The 20,762-nt window shown below is 37.2% G+C and overlaps 1 protein-coding gene across 2 annotated transcripts in view; it reads right to left on the reverse strand.

Moving 5' to 3' along the window:
- Nucleotides 1-20,762, reverse strand: part of STK24 (serine/threonine kinase 24) — a 56,808-nt gene that overhangs the window by 10,117 nt on the left and 25,929 nt on the right. Inside the window, exons 2-5 of one of the 2 annotated variants that reach the window (XM_050332704.1) lie at nt 18,596-18,729; nt 7,225-7,281; nt 4,215-4,323; nt 3,931-4,088 (exon numbers count right to left, since the gene is read on the reverse strand). In XM_050332704.1, the coding sequence (XP_050188661.1) occupies nt 3,931-4,088; nt 4,215-4,323; nt 7,225-7,260 (303 nt within the window). In that variant the 5' untranslated portion in view covers nt 7,261-7,281; nt 18,596-18,729. The remainder of the gene's footprint in view (nt 1-3,930; nt 4,089-4,214; nt 4,324-7,224; nt 7,282-18,595; nt 18,730-20,762) is intronic. The other variant, XM_050332703.1, reaches the window with a different exon arrangement.

The following is a 20,762-nucleotide window of genomic DNA, read 5'->3' on the forward strand; positions in this document are numbered from 1 at the left end:
CCAGCCACTGTGAAGAAAATTAATTCTACCCCAGTCAAAACCAACATATTTGTAAAGGTAGATTTTTAAGCTTTACTGTAAATAATTTCATATGTAAATTGGTTTTGTTACCATGGTCTATGTCGCTAACCATATAAAATAAACAGTTTCTCAGTTGTGTTCACTCTACAGCATAAAACAGTTCTAATAAGTAGAGTTTTAAAACTTTTTGAAATCAGTACTATTGCACCAGCAGTTGTAACTGATCTTGAAACACAGATATTTTCAAGAAGTAATGGTAGAGTTTTTAAAAACTGGCATTTTATCTATCATAGTCAAGCACACTATGTAAGTATGGGGCAAGTCTCAAACATTTACATACAGGAAAACATTATAGCATGCACAAGATTTTTCCTTAACATGCATTAGCTAGCATAACCATCAGAAATTTCATACATTAGTGAATGCTGTCTCCCTCAATACAAACCCTATTGCAAATCTGCCTGAAGCAATGTGAAGTAATTCATTGTAATTCTCTACGTTCAGCTGAAATCACACCCCCGAAAGTCAAGAGAATGGATGAATAAACCCATCAAAAAGGTGAAAGAATAACAATTAAAAATTTTTATGTTTTTCTTTTTCTCTGTTTCTCTTTAAGTGAAAGCAGAGAAAAGACTTATTCTCAGGAAAACAGGAAAGATCTGATGTGAACTGTCTGTTTTACTCCCAAACAGACCATTTGGAACTTTGCTACATTGTAAACAGTAGAGATTTCATTTAACACTGCTGTCCTTACTAAGTATCCCCAAAATCCACCTGTGTCTGCCCTGTTGATATGCATGGTTATCTTTGACTAACTCATACAGGACCACCAGCTGATAGCTGCAATGTACACATCCATTCCACCATCACAGACACAAGGCCTGACTCAAAACAATCTCCTCCTTCCTTGTTCAGACAGTATTCTCCTGTTAAGAGCTTAGTTACTTGATTTTGCAAGTAAGTATGAAAAAAAAAAAATTAGACTCAATTAGCATACCAATGAATTTATGAAGTGACATTTTGTTAGCACATGTTACAGAACAGTTACTGAGCACAAAGGATTACATAAGCATATGAGCCCTGAGTTACATTTATCTTAATAAGCGCATTGTCAGCTAAGTTCCCCTCAAGTCTAATTGCCAGTAACTTCCCTCTAGCAGGAAAGCTTTCCTTGGTTATGAAAGAAAAATGTCACCTGGGAAGATGAGTCTTAAATGTTAACTACTGAGCATTATTATTTCCAACTTATTCAGAATTTCAGTTTCCTAAGAGGAAAGTGTGAAAGCCAGATAAATGGATAAATTTTCTTCTGCCAGACTTTAAGTCACAGGTGAAGCATGTGTATATCAAATTTACACATGTATGAGTGCATAGATATCCACTCACACATACACATATGTATATAAATACTTCCTTTTTTCCTTCTTATAACTCTCTATTGCCAGTGACCTTCCTCCACAAAGAGGAATGAAAAAGTTCACCAACTATGGCTGCACACTGAATTCTTTGAAGTCCAAGATGGGTTTTAACTCCTCCAGATTCCTCTGGAACCATATCCTCTCCTTTCACAGATAAAAAAGGATCTCAAAACACTAAGTAGCAATCACAAAACAGTAAGTAGCAACCACAGGTGTCTCCAATAAGGCATTTCTAGGATGCTCTTGGCTGTGACAATGGAATTCCAGAACAAGTACAAATCAGTCCTCCAAATGGAGAAGGATAAGCATGACCTTCAGAAGTGATGACACTATATTGGCACTAAGTTTTACCACATGTTACCATTTTTACAGTTTCAAGTCTTGAATAAAAACACTTCTGCAAGTTCAAATAACAGTCAGCAAGTCACTGGTAACTACTGTGTATTGCAGTACTGCTATGAGCCTCTCCTCTTCTAATGACTAAAATTCAGTCTGACTTTGAAGCTCTCGTAAGTCAAAGAAAACAGGCTATGCACAAGAGAAAACCATCTTAAAATTAAGTATCTATTTTTCTATTACAAGTTACATAGTAGAAAGGACAGAGAACTAGATATGGGAAAACTGAAGCAGCTAAGAAAACCTGCTTTCAGGTGAAGAAAGGAATCAAAACAGGAAGAACTACTGCCAAAAACCAGAGCACTGCCAAGGTTTTATTGGGAACCTCGTACACTTGGGAAATAGGAGGATTCAACAGGGCCAAGAACAAAATGGAAACACAGCAGCTACGTAACTGAACTTGCTTGTACCTCTCTGAGGTGATGATATGAAGAGGATGGTCCTGCTTAACACAAGAATGGCCAGCTTATGGAGGGAGAATGAGATTAGCTTCGGATGTCAGTGTTCTCACAGATGCATAAGGCTCTCCTAAAACAAACAGGCCTTCTCAAGTTTTTATAGCACAGCAAACTATTGTATATGCAATTTAGTCTGTTCTCTAAGTGCCAGAACATGCACAGATGCATATAAGTATCTCTAGTTCATTCAAAATGTGAGCTGTGGTTTTCTAGAAAACTCATCAAGTATCCAAGACCTTTTTATGTCCCTGTGGCACTGCAGACCAAAACAAACAGAATGCAAAACGTGAGGACTGAATCATTCTTTGTGCAACTGATGATCATTCCCAGGAGGAATGATTTCTCCTCACGAAATCATTGGTTTCTCCTCAAGAAAAAAAAAACAAACAAACAAACACCAAAAAAAGCCTCCACTATCCAAAAATGAAGTTTACTCAACCTTTAAGTTGGGAATTCAGGGTTCCTTGAACTTCTACAGGCTCTACAGAGCTTTGCTTGGAATTTTTAAATAGCCTCTCTACAGAAAGATACCAAATTAGGGATATAAGCAATACTACAGCCTAGGCCAGAGTCAGTCTTGGGAGTTCCCCATGTGCACAAGGGTGGAAAGAAACACGCCAACCTGTCTTGTTGCATGATGAGCTCAGGGAAGAACATATGGAATGACTGCTAAAGAAGGCTGATCTTAACACAAGTGGGACTTGAGGGTGACCTGTGTTCCAGATACAGAGCTGCACCAGTGGGTCATGGGGTTGGGCAAAGAGACTTCCCTGACACTGTCGGTGTCTTGCTGAGCTAGACAGACCAGTGTGGGGGAGGGAGAAGTGAAGGGCAGCAAAGAGCTGTGTATGTAGTTCAGCCTAACAGAAGTATAAAAAACAAGTAACCTACACAACAAACTTTTAAAAAAAGGAACAGGCTTGAGCTGGCTTTAATGCACATATTCCTTCCTGGCAACTAGGGACACGCAGTCCCATACTGGTGACAATATGGAGAATAGTAATAGGAATTGCATTTCTATTGTGATCCAACTACATACTTCAGTTGATATATTGTGCTTGTGTTGTGGTTTCAGTATGCTGATAACCACTCTGCTGAATCAAAATCCTGTGTATAGATCAACTGGATACTAAACATTAAACCCTCCCTGTACGGCATGTCTAAAAGATCATGGTCAGGGTGGCATAGACCTATGCAGCACATCCTTCCACAGATGAATAACAGCACTTTTAAACAACACTTTCACACCCACCAAATCCATATTCTTCAACCGTGTTGCTGACTATTTTTTTCTAAAAACAAGTAAAAGAATACTACAATTTTTTACATACTTGCTGTTTTTTACCTTTAAACAGCCAAAAATACTCATCAATAGGGTGGGATAAAAGGTGATGGGATGTACTCATCAATACCATATTATTTCTTGCCACCTGGATTGGCTTAATAAAGTAGGAAACTTAAAGTTTGGATACAAATTAGGAATTCTTTCCTCAACAACAGCTTTTAGGTGCTAGGTATCATCTAAATACACACTCACCTAGACACAGCCAAAGTGATTAGCTCCATTCTGAAGACCAACCTATGTAATTCAAGTTAGAAAAGGACAGGACTTCGGCTAATGCCTTGAAACACCTTACCTTTGAATCGTACGCCGATTGTTTTATTACTTCAGGTGCCATCCAAAATGGTGTTCCCACAAAGGTGTTCCTCTTTATCTGTGTGTCCGTTAGTTGTCCTGCTACTCCAAAATCTGCTAGTTTTACTTCTCCTTGTTCAGACAGCAATACATTAGCAGCTGGAATAAAGAAGACGAAATAGCAGATATGAAGACATTTGACGCCATTTGACACTGTAAGGGTGTTCCTTTACATTGCATGAGCTGTTCTAATATTCTTTCAATACAGTTAAAAAAACAATTTACCTTTAATATCTCTGTGGATTTTCTTTTCTGAATGTAAGTAATCAAGTCCTTTGAGGATCTCCCTCAATATTGTAGCAATCTGGGTTTCATCAAGTGAGCCAGGTTCTAACTAGGAGATGGAAGGAATATGTAAATATATTTTAATAAGGGAGAAACAGAGAGAACAGAAATAACACTGTGACTATAAAAAGAAATTACTCCTTTTGCGATCCCTCAAAGCTTCAGTTTGCCAACTTCATAATGTGAGACAAAACGGAATATTCTTTTTAAAAAATACACAGTTCTAAACTAAGTGGCCTGGTGAACAAAAGGCAAACAAAATAATTTATTTAAAACATTTTTAAAAGTTTGTTACAGTTATTGCTTTGTAGTCAGGTCATGGATATAAACATAGCCTTTGAAAAGCATCTATATTGTAATCTGATTATTAACATTATACTGAACTTAGATATGCAACTCCACATCACCTATGTGGACCCAAATCATAAAGCCCAAGCAAGAAACTAAGGCACATAAGGTACTACACCGATCACAGTCTATGACTACATACTGCATTGGATTTTGTGCAACTCTCTAAAACACAACTCAAGACAGTAGGTTGACAGAACATTACATGTCTTAAAGCGTTACCTTTTTTCATATAAAATGTTGTTAGAATCAAATGCTCCAAGCAATTATTTTTATTAGAGGAAGCAGTAGTGGTAGATGATCACAGAGCTCTTTACCATCTTATATAAATTCTAAAAGTGAGACTACCACTATCTCTAAACAGACAGAGGAAAGGTCACTACACTCAGAGAGGTTTCTTAACCAATAAGGGCATTTCAAGAGAGACACTGAAACTTTGTGTCCAACAATTAAGACTGGAAATATTCCAGTGTTCTAGTTTACTCCACAATAGCAGTCACTGAAGCACAATCAAAAGGTTCTATCTCCAAAGCTTCACTTTGTGAGAAGGAAAGTGTTTCAGTTAAAAATTAAAAATCCCTCAGAAATCCTCATCTATTACATAGGAACAGATACAGTATTTCATTTTATATTTGCTTTATCTTTGTAGCTTTCATTATAATATTTTTTACTTTTCCTTAGCTTTAATAATACACACGATATTACCACTCCCTGAAATCCACTAAGACATTCTCAAAGCTTTGCTCCAGCCAGGCTGTGAGCACCACTTCAAGACTTGGTAATATGATACATCTAATGGGGAAAACCTCTTATGTCAGATGTCAGCTCAATTTAATGAGGAGGAAGTTACTCGAAAACAGATTAAGTCTGAGAATACTAGCACTTGTACCTCAGTCACAACCTTAAATTATACTCAAAGTTGAACAACGATGTACAAAGTGGCACTAAATGTAGTTCGTCCTGTGAGGCATGATTTTCAAAACAGCCAGTGCATATTCAAGTACAGAAGACACCAAGCTAGCATGACATGTCTACACTCAGAACATGGAATCCAAGGTTCCCATTAATTCGTGCCTTGAGTATGGAAACGTGGCAAAGCGTGTCACTTGTCCTACCAGATTCCAGTTGAAAACCATAATGTGCATGTTAGAATTAGGAAAACATGCAGCAGAACACAAATTGAAAATTAATGAAGAACACAAAAGGAGCTTAATATACACTTAGATGATGATTTCAGTTCTGTGTTGCAATTTCTTCAATAACATTTTAAAATGTAACCACAGACTTTGTACTATTTCTAGGCAACAAACTTAAACACATGGTTATCACACAAGTGAAATGTGTGTGATGAAAAAAAAAAAAGAAGAAAATATGGTAACATTCGTTTTTTAATACTGCTCTTTATACCTATAGGAAGAGAGTAATAATTAATTTATAAAAGCAACCCCAGTTTCTAAATGCTTTTCTACCAGGAAAAAGAAAAGCTATCACAACCATAAATAAACTTTCTTTATTATATCCTTATGGGGAACATTATGAATTTGTACACAATGACAGAATTCCTTCTGAAGGAACAGATGTGGAAACTAAAGGTATAAATGGGTTTGAAAATGCACAACTGCAGGAGGTTCACATTTAATACCCCTCCTGTCTTCTGGATGCAACCAGTAGAATCCCTTCAGACTAGCCTCTTTCCTTTCACTCTTTCCTCAAGCAAAATTAGTTACCCAACTAATTACCAACAAAATTACTACCCAACTAGACAACCTCAAACTATGCTATAGAGACATTCTGCCTCTATTGGTATAACAATTTTCACATAAACTTAAAACCTCCATTGTTATTTCTGCTTTTTAAATCCCGAATAAATATAAGATGGTGGTGTGTGATTTGGGAGGGGGGTTGGGTGTTGGTTTTTTTTCGATAGCTAAAGTGAATGACAGCATCCTGTCACAGAAAACACAATCTGCATTGAACCTTGGGAATTCTAATTCAAAACTGGGTACTCTGTCCCAGGTACAGAATGAAGCACTTTGCTCTTGTTAAATTTCATATGGTTTGTGATTGCCCAGCCCTCTGGTATATCCAAGGCTCGCTGTAAGGCCTTTCTACCCTCACTGGAGTCCACAGCTTCTCCTACTTCTTTGAAATACTTTTTTAATACCAGCCTAAACTTGTATTTCTGTCTATTTAGACTTCAGTAAGACTTCAAACAGGGAACCTTTTGTATAATTGATTGGGGAAGTGGGTGGTGGGGATGATACATTAAAATGTATACACTAAGAAGAGTTGTGGTGGCAGAATGAAGAGATAGAAAAAACTATCTTCAGTCACTAGTGCTCTCTGGCTGACTGAAGATTAGCACTCTAAGATGTTTATATCCTGCTTCCAATATTATGTTGCTTAGTTCCCTTCCATTTATATAAATAAGCAGTCATGCCTCATGGAAAATAACATTTTTCTGGCATTGACAAATACTTTTCTCCTTTACTGAAAGGAAACATTGTCACAGCCAAATGACCTTTTATAGTTTCCAGAACTGTAAGATAGGAAAATAATTATGTGAGGTAAAGCAATGAAAATCCATGCATAATTTACTTACTAGATCAAGGGCAGAGCCTCCACCCAGATATTCCATTATTATCCATAATTTTGTATCCTGCAAAACAAAAAAAAAAGGTAAAAATTTATATAAGTTTAAACAAACCCCAGTAAGTTAATGGGACTTGCTCCATTCTTTTTCTGAACACACCATCTGTAGTTTTGAAACACCACTAACACTTAGCTGTTTCTCAGAAGTATCTTTGGATTATTTACTCAAGAGTGCGTGCATCTCCATGCGTGTGTTTTCAATTTAACTCTCTTCCTCTAAATTAACAAGAGGAAAGGTACCTCCCATTTACCATTGTGTAAGAACACAGAAGCTCATTGCTTCCAAGTAACTGATGCATACCTCATGTCACACCCGAACTCACTTCATGGTACCTCTTTTGTACTGATACTAATACCACTAGAATATAGGCAGTATCCAGGGAGGAAGAAACTTCTTTTCAATCCCTACCAAAGAGTCAAGTAGCAGAAGGAAACCTCTTGCCTTTATACTGACTATAAGTGTCCAAGCATTCTGAGCATGTCAACTCCCAAAAGCCACCCACCTCCTTATTCTTGTCACATTCCTTTGTGCATTTTACAAAAGTGTCTTCTGAGACAAGAGGCCACTTGACGAAAATGTAGGAGAATACATTTTCATTTTAAAAATCTGATTACAGACAACATTCCAAATAATAATTGTGTTACATCAAACATATTCCTTTCCTTAGAAAATGTCTTGATTTTGTTTATTATCTTTACTTACACAGATACTCCATACTATTTTCTTTAACAAGCCAGACCCCAGTCTAGGTCAAATTTAATTTAGAATTTATTCTTCACATTTCTGCATTGTTTCATGGTCTTCACCAGTAATCTGCCTCTGACCTAGCAAAGAATACCTGTAATTTTTCTCCACTAATGCTTATGCAGCTGATATTATGGTACAGAATTCTGAACAACTGTGCTCGAGAAACATGAAGCGAAGTGGTAATTATGATTATTTAAGATGACTACAGCAATTTACTAGCTCCAGACAGTAAAATAAAAGCTAACAACAACATCAAGCTACTATATTCCTAAAGGAAAGCTTGGTACATAATATAGGACTATTTCACATGAGGTATACAACATACTATGCTAAGACAGAGACTGGACTCAATCATGTCTTTCCACTCTTTGCAGCGTCCTATTCCCAAATACACTAAGAGAAGCAGTTCATCTTTTCCTTGCAGTACCAGCCTTGATACACACAATAAAAGCAAGGCCACAAATCTACCAGAAACATATTCCAATAAAATTTCTGCACAGAACATACTGGGTTTTGGTTTAGTTTGTATCATAATCAGGTTATATTAAGCTTTGTAAGTTTTAACTCTGTGTTATGTACCAAACTTTCACAAGACTTCTAACATAAAAACATAGTTGTCTCTCAGAGCAAGGAGCACACAAATAGCAACAATATTTATCTACTTTATGCTACAGAATAAAACTTCATGTAAAAATAACAGCTCACAGCCAAGGCAGCTAAGAGTCTGAATACTTATCTATAAAGACGGACTAAAATTTTTAGAAAAGTGATAAACGTATTGTAGAGGGTAACTTCTAAATCCCCTGGGGGATTAAAATTTTAGTCCTCAGGACTCACTTAACCTTTTTAGTCATTATTATATCTGTGGTTCCACTGCATCTGTCCCCTCTCTCATCTCAGAATGCATCTTCTGTACGTAAATGCACATTTTTTCTCCCTCCAGTTATAATATTGTACTATTTCTAGTAAAACCCTGGACTGGGTTCCTTCATCATCCACTGTTTTTAACATACAGATTCAGGTAAAGTTAGATACCTTTCTTCAGGAATCAACTCATTTTACTTGACAAACACAGTCTTGTTAAAAACATTTTTAAAAGAGCATTTTTTAGGAAGAGTCATTAAAAACACTATAATCTATCTCAATATTTACATCTTGATAATGCTTACTTTCTGCAGACACCATGGATATTTCAAGAACTGTAACTCATCTTGAAAGAGTCCCCTGCAGTATGGAAATACTTATTTTGCTGCTAAGAGTTTTTTAGATTTTGCCTGTTCCTTCAAGGCTCCAGGTCCTAACAGTTTCAGAACAAGAATGCTTCTGAGAAGTATCTTATAGTAAGTCATTTCATCTTCAGAAATATCACTAAATTTGATCAAAATTATATATATGTATATTTTGCTTCAGTCTGATAAAATGTCTTTTAAAGTTGCATGAAACTTCCTGAACATTCAAACTTCGTGTGACTGCAAAATTTATACTTAATTTTAACAGTAATTTAAACACAAACATGTCAACTGTACCACTACCTTTTAGTTCACTGGAAATACCTGGGTAGGAAAGAACAAGATAGAACAAATAAACCCCACAACCCTCTCAGAAATAGGCAAAAAAACCTCAAACAAACAAACAGAAGAAACAAAGAAAAACAAACATCCACAACACCTCACCTAGAGATCAACAAGAGATGCATCTTCCCTTTTCTATTACCTCAATCAGCTCATGGTTTCAATGAGCTAACAACTTGAAATAAAATATAGTTACCCAAAAGAGAAACTCTCCATAACACTACTAAATTCCCCAGCTGAAAATTAGAAATTAGAGGCAGAAAATAACTAACAAAAATATTTAAGGATGTAATTTTAATTACATAGTTACACAATCATGTAACACAATTACACAACTACAAGTCATATTATTCACAGTCTTTTTAAATCATCATTTATCCTTTCAATTCTTTTTCTAGTTCACCAGTCTTTGCCCCTGAAACTTTCATCATCAACTGCTTCAGGCCACATGTCTGAATTTACAATACAAAAGCCATGGATCCAGTACACTCAGTAATTCTACATTTGAAAACAAGCAAAATATGGAAATGCAGTTAAGAAACACACACACATACAACTCTATCTATATCCCAGTGTGCAGCTAAGTAATTACAATCTATTACAATCATGGTATCTGTAGTCCCAGATTCAAAGTGATTTTTTGTTCCCTATGGTTTCTCCATGCCACAGAAATACTACTCAACTTTATTGATATTTTGGGGTTTTTTTTCAGTTTTCATCATTCATATGAAGTATCTAAACAGATGTCATTACTACAGTAGCAAACCTTACTATCACCTTTCACTAACTCTTGTAGGATTTTTTGAGGTTTTAGCTTTCTTATTTAAAATCTGCCTACATTACTTAACCAAAAGACACAAATAATTCCTTTTGGTGAGACAGCTGTAACAAATTTTTTAATATATATTTCATCATTGAGACACCAACCTACATACACCGACTTTATACCTGTGGTGGGTTGGATGCTAAGTATCCCCCAGAACCACTCAGTCACTCCCTCCCTCAGCTTGGACACAGGAGAGAGAATAGAGCGAAAGGCTCGTGAGCTGAGGTAAGGACAGGGAGAGATCACCAATTAACCTCATGGGCAAAGCAGACTCAATTTGGGGATATTAGTTTAATTTATTACCAGTCAAGTCAGAGTAGGATAATGAGAAATCCTAAACCCCAAATCTTAACCCTTTCCCCTGCCCCCTTCTTCCTGGGCTTTCACTTCACTCACAATTTTCTCTACCTCTTCACTACCTGAGGCACAGGGCGACAGGAAATGATCACTGCATTCATTTCATGACACGTTTTCTCTGCTGCTCCTTCCTCCTTTAGAGGGAGGACTCCTCACAATCTTCCCCTGCTCCAGTGGAGTCCCTCCCATAGGAGACAGTCCTCCACAAACTTTTCCAGCTTGAGTCCCTCTCATGTGCTGCAGCTCTTCACAAGCTGCTCCAGTATGGGTCCCTTCTATTGGGTGCAGTCCTTCAGGAAGAGGCTGCTCCAACGTGGGTCCCCCCCAGGGTCACAAGTCCTGCCAGCAAACCTGCTCCAGTGCAGGCTCATCTCTCCACAGGGCCACGGGTCCTGCCAGGAGCCTGCTCCAGTGTGAGCTTCCCACACAGTCCCAGACTTCCTTTGGGCACATCCACCTGCTCTGGCATGGGGTTCTCCATGGACTGCAGGTGGATTTCTGCTCCCTCATGGACTGCCATGGGCTGTAGGGGGACAACCTGACTCACCGTGATCTTTCCCATGGGTTGCAGTGGTATCTCTGCTCCAGCACCTGGAGCACCTCCTCCTTCTCCTTTTTCACCGACTTTGGGGTCTGCAGGGCTGTTGCTCCCACTTATTCTCGCTGCTCTCTCCAGCTGCAGTTGTGAAGTTTTCTCCCCCTCTCCCTTCTTAAATCTGCTTCCCAGAGGAGTTGCCACTGGTGGGCTTGGCCTTGGCCAGTGACTGGTCTGTCTTAGATCTGGCTGCCACTGACTCTGTCGGACACAGGGAAAACTTCTGGCAGCTTCTCACTGAAGGCACCCTCGTGGGTTCCATGCTACCAAAACCTGGCCATGCAAACCCAATATAATGCCTTGTAACTACAGCACAAGGCAAGTAGAGCGCTACTATCAATTGACTTTGGCATCACCACAGCAACAGGCCTCCTTCTTTCCTTCTTTTCTCAGTATCTCTGGCATGCTTCACATTCCCTAACACCTACTGTCACTTTCCTTTTTAAAGCTGCCCAAATTCTATTTTTGCCTGAACTTTTCACTTTCATCTGTATACATTCCCCACTTTTGCTCTCAAAAAGAACACCAGGCACTAAATTTTCTTCCATAGCCTAGATTAGTAATTATATATTACACATAATCACTTATATTTTGAAGAAGATACTACATTTATATACTGACACCAGCAACATTCAGTGCTCCATTTTAAGATCTGAAATAAGACCAGTTTTCTTCATTTAAGCATCAGCCACAACACAGCACTCAACTTTCTGCCAAATACAGTGAAGCCAGGTGAGTCATCAATCCAAATTTAGGATTATTATTTCTCTATAAACTTAGATGAGCACATTAATAAGGGCATGTGGAACATTGCCTTTTTCACAGTAAGAAAAAGAGTTTTTCCTCTGATGCCACAAAACTGAGATAACTAACAGCTTTGGAATCTAAAAGAAGTTCTGTTACAAAAAGGCAGTTTCTGTAAATCCCTTCCAAAGTATGGTTGCTCTTCTTGAGGTCTGACTTCTGATTTTAACTCTGGAACCACCCAAAAAAACCTTACAATAGCAGCTTTATCTCTAATGAAGTTTCCTCCATTGTACCATGAAAGTACTTGCAAAATAAGTGCAGCAACAGCATGTAAAGAATTTCTAATATGTAAAAACCAAAGACTATACACTGAAAAAAAAGGCCATGTACAAAAAAAACTCCCATAGAATCTCAAAGGCACATTTTAACTGAAATCAGAAAAATATAGAAGACATACAGAAACAATTAATCAAGAGTAAAATATTTGTTTTTAAGTCCTTCTGAAGTTTAAAAAAATCTGAATAAACATTGAGAAATACTTTGTATTTCTTTTTCTTCTACATGAAGAACATCCGACACATTTTTAGGACTGTAGATACTATACAGGAGAGACTGACCTAAAGCAATCAAGATAAGTATGTATTGATGAAGATGTTTCTAAATCACCTTTCTTTGGGAAAGAAGCGATTGCAGAGGAAAATATAACACTGAGTCACAAAAGAGAAGGATCAGAAGGACTGGGAAGTAAGTACACTGAGTGATCTGTGCAATTTGAAAACATCAGTACAACAGTAAGCATATGGTTGTTCCTAATTATCCACCACCTATTGTGAGAAAGAGAATTTCCCATCTTAAATCTCTTGTGAGATAAGGTGTTTCTCACCTTAAATTTATGGTACACAGTTATCAGCAGAACAGAAGGTATTTATAGACATGCATAAAAAGCTTGCTTAGTTATGGAGACAAGCCACGTCCAAATTCCACTTAGAACCTATATTTACAAGGATTTTAACTTACACAACCAAGCTAGAAATTATGTATTTGACTGAAATAACACAACAGATTTGCTAATCAAAATAAAGAACTAGCTTAAGATGATCTATATACTGAAAGTTTTACTATCACTGGATTAGCAGAAAAACCTGGAGTACTGAAAAAGAGAAACAGAATACCTTGGACAGAACCTCAAACTACTCTGAAAAGAACAAACTAGTTCCAAAACTGAAATGCATTGCATAACATGATGTGTGATACTTTGTTTAATAAACATCTCAGTTATGCCAAAGTAATGAGGGCAAGGAGCAGAGTCTTATATTTGAATACCAGTATAAATTTAGTATTAATTAATAATTCTCCAGCATAATACCCGACCAAAAGAACATTGAGATATGCAATGTACACAACAGTGTAACCTCTATAAACTGCATTCCTTCTACAGGCTGGTACCACTACTTGTGGAGATTTTTCTCTGTTAATTTCATATATAAATACATGGAGAACTTTGATAACTTCAGTAACCAGAAGCTTCTTAATTACTTGCATACTGATTCTTAGATGCTCGACTTCAAGAACATGATGCAGACATCATGGAACTTGTCTTCCATATCTCCTTTAAGTCACCCTGCCAACTCATTCCCTCTGTTTTGGACAGAAAGAAGGAATTTTTTCAGGCTTTATTCATCCTTGTGTTTTTAATCATGCATTTGAAACCCCTGCTGCTCGACAAAGCCACCAGGTGGCAGAAACACGTAATTCCAAAGATGCTTTCACCCACCCCACACTCCCCAGAAAAGAAGGACCAGCCCCAAAATAAGCCATGCAACCTACTGAAGACAGAAACACAAAACCACCTGTTTCAAATGAATCTCAAAACATTCATCTCCCAAACACGCTTCATAAAGAGAGGAAGGAATAATTAACCAAAGAGAAACACACCTTAAGGAATATAATCACTCATATATCCAAATTTTTCAGAATACTTTCCTCTCCTCCAACATTAAGCTCAGCTTCAGGCACCATCTTATACATTCACCATCTCCATCTAACACCAAGTAACAACGATAAACCTGTTTCCTTATCCAGGACAAAGAACAGGCACACCCTGGCATTTGAGTTCTCGTTATTTATTAATGCACACGGACCCTGGTGAGATTATATGCAGATACAGATCAATCAGAAAAAAATTAAGGTTTGTATGATGCCATAAATGATGCATTCACGCGGTGACAGGAAATAGCATTTATGCATTTGTGGTTCCTGCTCCCAAACCTTCCCACACCACTAAAGGTCATCAACTGTATCAAATCTGAAAACATGTATCAATAAGTATCAAGACCTCTAAAATATTTTAAATGTCTTTTCCCTGTAGCTTATCCTATCATAACAAATAACACATACACAAGAAGTAATTATTTTAGGCTTAAGAGAGAAGACACCTACGAGTTGATGCACAGCCATCAGATCCTTGAAATTAATCTGGATTTGCAAACTTTCCAATAGTTGACTGTTCAATTCCTAGACTTAGAGATTAGTATTAGAACAGATACCAACTGGCAATATTGAGCTCTTTAACAATACAAGGTGACTACTACTGCTATTCAGGAAATGTATGGGTTTGCCAAGGAATACATGCAGATCCACCTCAGGGCCTCAAGTCTTGTCATTTTTTTGACTAGTTATAAATATTGCCTATATATATTACTGGTTCAATTTAAATTTAATCAGAACTACACTCCATACATTAACAGCACAGAATGAATCGCGTATCACTATCTGCTCCCATTCCACTCTTTCCAGCACGCCGTCCCTGTAGAGAGGGGGTAAGCAATGCACACCTGAACTTCAAACAGCCTACCCAGCTGCCAGGTGGATTGCTCAATGCCATATAATAACTCTTTTTACAGACAGCGAGGACGTGACAAAGGACAGAACCACTGAGAGCAGAAGTAATTTATTTACATTCAGTTTCTCCAAAATGTAAACACTATGGGTACAAAATTCTATTACTGTAAGTAGTAAATCAAGCCCTTTCCACTGCAAATGGACAAACTGATCCTATCACTCCAAAACTGGGGTCCTGTGACTGTTTAACAGCTATCAAGAAAGGCTACAATGTTTTCACAAGCTTTTGGAGCTGTCTTCACAGAAGACAAAGTCAGAAAAAAAAGATCTTTTGGTGCAAATTCATACCACCTTTCTAAGATGGTATAGCTTGTTCTTGCAGGCAATCTCACTAAGTACTATAACTTTTTTTCCATATCTGAAAGAACAGGAAATTTTCCAGCCTCATTAACAATGAATAACAGCATTATTCCAATACTTCCTAGTAAGTGTATTGAGTTCCACAGTGCATCTAATCATTCACTTGAACTTCTCTTTGACAATCTATTCACCTGCTAATGTTCTCTGTCTAGCTCCTCCTACAACTACAATGCAAAATTGTGTAGACTGGTGTATTGTTTTAGAAAGGAGAAAGTTATTTGCTTATGTCATTACAGAATTCATAAAACAAAACCAAGCTCTAATATTTTTCCAAAGACGCTTATTTCAAAGCACCTGGAAGTCAGACGGCATGGAAAGACAACTGTTGATTTCAAAGAACAAGAGATATTATTTTATGAGATAACAACACTGCAAGCACCCAGGTTTCCTTAGCCATCAAGACATCCTCAGAGTAAACTGTCCTCTCCCTCTCCCTCCCCATCCTGTCACAACAGTCCATGTTTTAGAGCAGAGTCTTCAACTACTGTCCTGTTTTCCTTAAAAAGTGCAAAAGTACTGAAACACCAACAGATGCAATTAATTAGTCATCTTTAACATTGTAAATTAATATACTGCTTTGGGGTTTTGAAGTATAAAAGGAGCAGAAGCAGATGTTACAAAATACCGATTAGGATCAACTATTCATCAAGAAAGTATGACTGAAAGTCTAGCCATGCTGAAGTAGGTCACCTTGTATACTACTAAAGAAAAAAGTCAAAACGGATTTTGCTTCCTAAATGAATGACTGAGTTCTACTGTCAATTTGAAAGGCTCCAAAGAGAAAGAATATTGCTTTGAGTTTCAGTTCCCTCCATGAAAAACTGATGAAGCAATAACTACATTTACCTTTGAAAGGAATTCTTTAAGTATTTCATGAATTGCAGAGCCTCCAAATAATATAATGCTTCCCGCCCATAGCTAGCATAACACTCATTTTACCAGAATAGGTGTCCATTAGTAGGTACTTTATTTTAGACTAGAAAGCAGTCTAGCAATTCTCAGCCCTGTTTCTACTGGTCCTTGTTGAATTTCTAGACAAGCAGGCATAAGACCAAATTTATTTAAAAATACCCACAATAACCCCCCCCCGGAAAAAAACAAACAAACAAACAAAAAAACTCGCCAAAAAAACCTCAAACAAAACCACCTCCACTTTCACTGACACTGAAAGACAGCTCCAGTGAAGGAAAGAGGAGGTGCCTTTATTTCCTTTTTGTCTGCTCACAGGGAAGGGCAATCCATTAATAAAGAAAATTACATTTTTAAAGCTACATTTGTAATATAGCTTGTCTTAAAGGAAGAGAATGAACCTGGTAATATTTACATAAGTTTCAGTGCTCTACTGCTCATTTTTGGCACATTCAGTAATTCTTTGCAGAGATAAAGAAGTGTTAGAATAATTCCCAGAAAAAGATTTGCAGTTTTCAGAAAGTTCCCTTCTCTGAATTTGAATATTTGTTTTGCCTCTTTGAACAGCAGAAGAAGGGGTATGGAAATAAGACACTGGGAAAAATTATATATTGGGAAAAAAATCCAAATTCCTAGAGTTAAACAACAAATGAAGTGTAAAAGATCACAAAATAAAATTTTCCAGTGAAACTAAGGCAACTGACTACTGCAAAAGAATCATAGACTCATTTGGGGAATAAAGAAACCAAACACAAAAACAAACTAAAAAAACAACCCCCAACATAGTAAAAACCACAACCAGGCTTTTGAACAGAGTCAAGCAAAACCCAAGCTAATTTAATTTATCAGCACAGCCAGGACCTGTAAACATTTTATATCTGGATGATCTCTAAGGTACTCATAATATCCATAGGCAAATCTCTTCCAAAGATATATAAGTGTAAAATCAGGCACGATATTATTTTATAGGACAATCCACTTCTTTAGTACCTCAATATATTTCAGTTACAATCTACAGAACCTTTGTATTTATGTAGTGGAGCCCAGTAAGAATGGCTAGATGTCAGATACTAGAAGTGCTTTATATAGTCAGAAATCTCTTACTTAGGTTTAAAGAAGTCAAACTAATAGCTAAATAATATATTCCCATCAGAAATTATAAAAACAAGGCAAAACTTTATAGGACTTACTAACAGATAAAGCTTAAATGGTCTGAGAGCCAACTGTGCAAATATGCTCTCCAAATCCACACCCTTAGAAAAAAATAAATAGTATCTATTCAGCAAACATATAACTCATATTAACTAATGGCCTACTACATGTCCAAATATTCCCCTTAATAGAAGGAAAAAGAAAAAAAACAATACAACAAAACCCAAGTAAATTCTTCCTCATAATTCCAGTCATATTCTTAGTGGGCTTCATATAACACTTACTGGAGTAAGAATGTGAAAAGAAAGATCTAGAGCTGAGAGCTAAAATTAGGTGGAGAAGAGGTGAAAACCACCCCTGAAAAGTCCACTTTTAGATTAAAAAAAAAAAAAAATTTATAAAAGCTACCATGAGAATTTTGTGTTTAAATTTCTGATGCCAAAGAAAACTTCTGTTTATTTTAAATTGCTTTTGCTATTAAATTATTATTCCATAGGTATTTGGAAGACATAAACTGTGCTGCATCTAGGTAGCATCTCTAACGAGGAAAAAAATGTTCTAAGGACACATTTTCCCCCAGGAAAATGAAAAGTAATAATTTATCTCTACAGAACTTTTTAAATAATGCCCACAAGAAATTCAAACACAAAAATATTTCAGTGGAAATCATCTAGACATAAAGGAATCATTTAGAAATCTATTTTAAAAAAAAAGTTTTTAAAACCATGTGGAGTGAGCAGAGTTTGGTTTTGGTTGTCTCTTTTTGGGTTTGGTTCCTTTCTTTCCCCCTGACTTTAACCTTAAAGATCATGAACTAAAAAAAGCTCAAGCTTGAACCTCATCCAAAACATTAAAATAAAAATATAAGGGAAGGAGGGAAGCACAAGTCTGAGTACAAACTCAAAAGGTTTAAAATGTTTTTTTCCCTTCCACTGGGGATACATTCTTAAGCAAGTGGACAAGGATGACTGACAGCAATGGACATCTCTGTGAATCTTATGGGGGCTGCAAGCAGCTGATAAGGCCCCACAGAGTTCTAAAAAAATTTTCACGAAGGAGCCATGAATGATGGTAATGCTGTAGTAAAGAATATTACCACACTGGGGCGCAGGACTGATAAGTGTTTTGTCTGGGGAGCATTTCTGAGGCGCTTACCTCCTTTGAAGTCTCTTGGCGTCAGGATGAATGCTAGCTGTCCTCGGGCTGCCATCCCTTTGAGGGGAGATACAGATGAGCCCAAAGGTTCTCTTCTAAACACAAGTCCTTACTGCAAGCTGGCCAAAAGGTCCCTGCAATCAAAGAAATCATTGTGGTTTTGCATGTGGCGCATTTATGTCCTTTAGTCAAGGTTTGTCAGCCATCTAACATGTTCAACCACAAAAGGAAAAAATAAAGGCATTCTGCCAGGCAGCCAAGGCAGAACAGAAACTATGGAAAGAGAAGAACTGTTCATTCAAGTTTGGACACTATGAACTCCATGAAAAACAGAGGTAACATGATTTTTCAGACTAAGCAGGACCGCCTCAGTATACTGTATTTAATGCACGTATATATGTATAAAGAAGCTGTTTGCCTTTGGAATCATTTTCCAATGCTCTGAAACTGCTGCCTTCATCAAATCTCAAGAAAAAAATATCACATTTTCAGTTCTAGATATACAGTCTAACCAATGTGTTCTACAATTTAATGCAGCAGACACTCGTCAACAATTACCTCTTGCAATTACCACAGCAGTATACAATTAATCCTTAAATGCAACATTTTTTCCCACAAGTTATTTGCAACAGAGCTTGCAGAACCACTTGCTAGGAATAAAAACAACAACGAATGTTCTGTCACGGCACTGACAAAAGATTCCTTCTGCAGAGCATTTAGCAGACTTTTGTGTTTGCATGCCAACATGCTAAAGCCACAAGCTCCATGTTTTCCCTTGTGTGAGTCATCTGTAACAGCGTCCATATTCACGGCTTCTTTGGCACACTTCCTGGGCACGTGCCCTTCCACCACAGAAATGATTCTTTATAGCCCAGCTGTCACAAGCCTAGGCATGTCATATTAAGGCACGTGATTTCCCAGAGCTGCAAACTAATGGGTGATCTGGGTTTATAACTCTTCTACCAAAGTATATTACGATAAAAGCAAATACACTTGTATTTCTTGTAATGGCTGCAAAACCAGCCCCTAGCTAGTAAATACAAGAAACTCACACAACAACAGAAGAATAGTACACATTTCACTTCATAAAGGAGTGGGTAAGCACTTCTTCAAACACTAAGTGTACAGAAGTCCATATTCTTTCTCTTCCCACCTGCCTACATCCATTTTCCATTTTCTTGTTTCAAAAAACACTGGTGGGAGATTGAAAAAATACGGTCCCTTACAGCCATTATCCCTTTAACTGTTATATTTTTGATTACTCAGTGGGGCTGACAACAGTCATCCTTCCATCCCCATCCCTGTCTACCAGGCAAATAACTACTTCATAACCACATCTACTGAACCATGGCCTTATGGGGGAAAAAACCTAACTGCAATCTGTGGCAGAATTCCCAGGAAGTCCATTTATAGAGGCACACAAAGATTAATGAGTGACTTATGTGGTTTTATGAGAATCTCAACATTCCATCAACTCACCTCTTACGAACAGCCACTGAGAAGGCAAGAAATACAAGCAATGTAACCCATAACCAAAGCTCCCTATGGAACTGAATTTTACTGAGTCATACATCAAATGATTATTAATGAACTGTACAAGGTCACAACATGGGAAACTGGAAGCAAAAGCAAATAATCAGAAGCAAAAGTAAATCAGCATTACTTCACAGAATTCTTTATTTCAGATGAACTGCACCACATCTAAAGCAAAGCTAACAAATTAACCTTGCAAATTAATTCACCCCCTCCCCAAATGTCACCCTACATCTATGTATCTCAAACCTTTTTCACTGGAATAGTTCACCTCAATAGTGCTCAGTGGGTTTATGAATTATTCCCTTCTCTATACCAGAAACAAACTTCCAACAGCAAATACAAGGCACAGGAACCCCTTCACTCCCATTGTCCAAAAATACAATTGCTCTAATGCTTACATCTGTTCCTGTTTACACATTACATCAAATTAAATTCAAAATGAAAGGTACAACTCAAATTTACGTCTTAGTAGAAGTATCAGTCCACCGATTGGTTTAATCCCTTTTTTTACCACTTACTTTCACAACTTCCAAGATCTTTCGCATTCCTGCTCTGCAGCCTGTAAAGTCATTAACCCTCTTTTCCCACCGCTTTTGCATTCACAATGCTATTAAATTCCACTACTCCCTTT

The sequence above is a fragment of the Myiozetetes cayanensis genome, unplaced genomic scaffold (genome assembly GCF_022539395.1).
Source record: "Myiozetetes cayanensis isolate MyiCay16 unplaced genomic scaffold, myiCay2020 scf5-8, whole genome shotgun sequence".
In the NCBI taxonomy this organism is placed as follows: domain Eukaryota; kingdom Metazoa; phylum Chordata; class Aves; order Passeriformes; family Tyrannidae; genus Myiozetetes; species Myiozetetes cayanensis.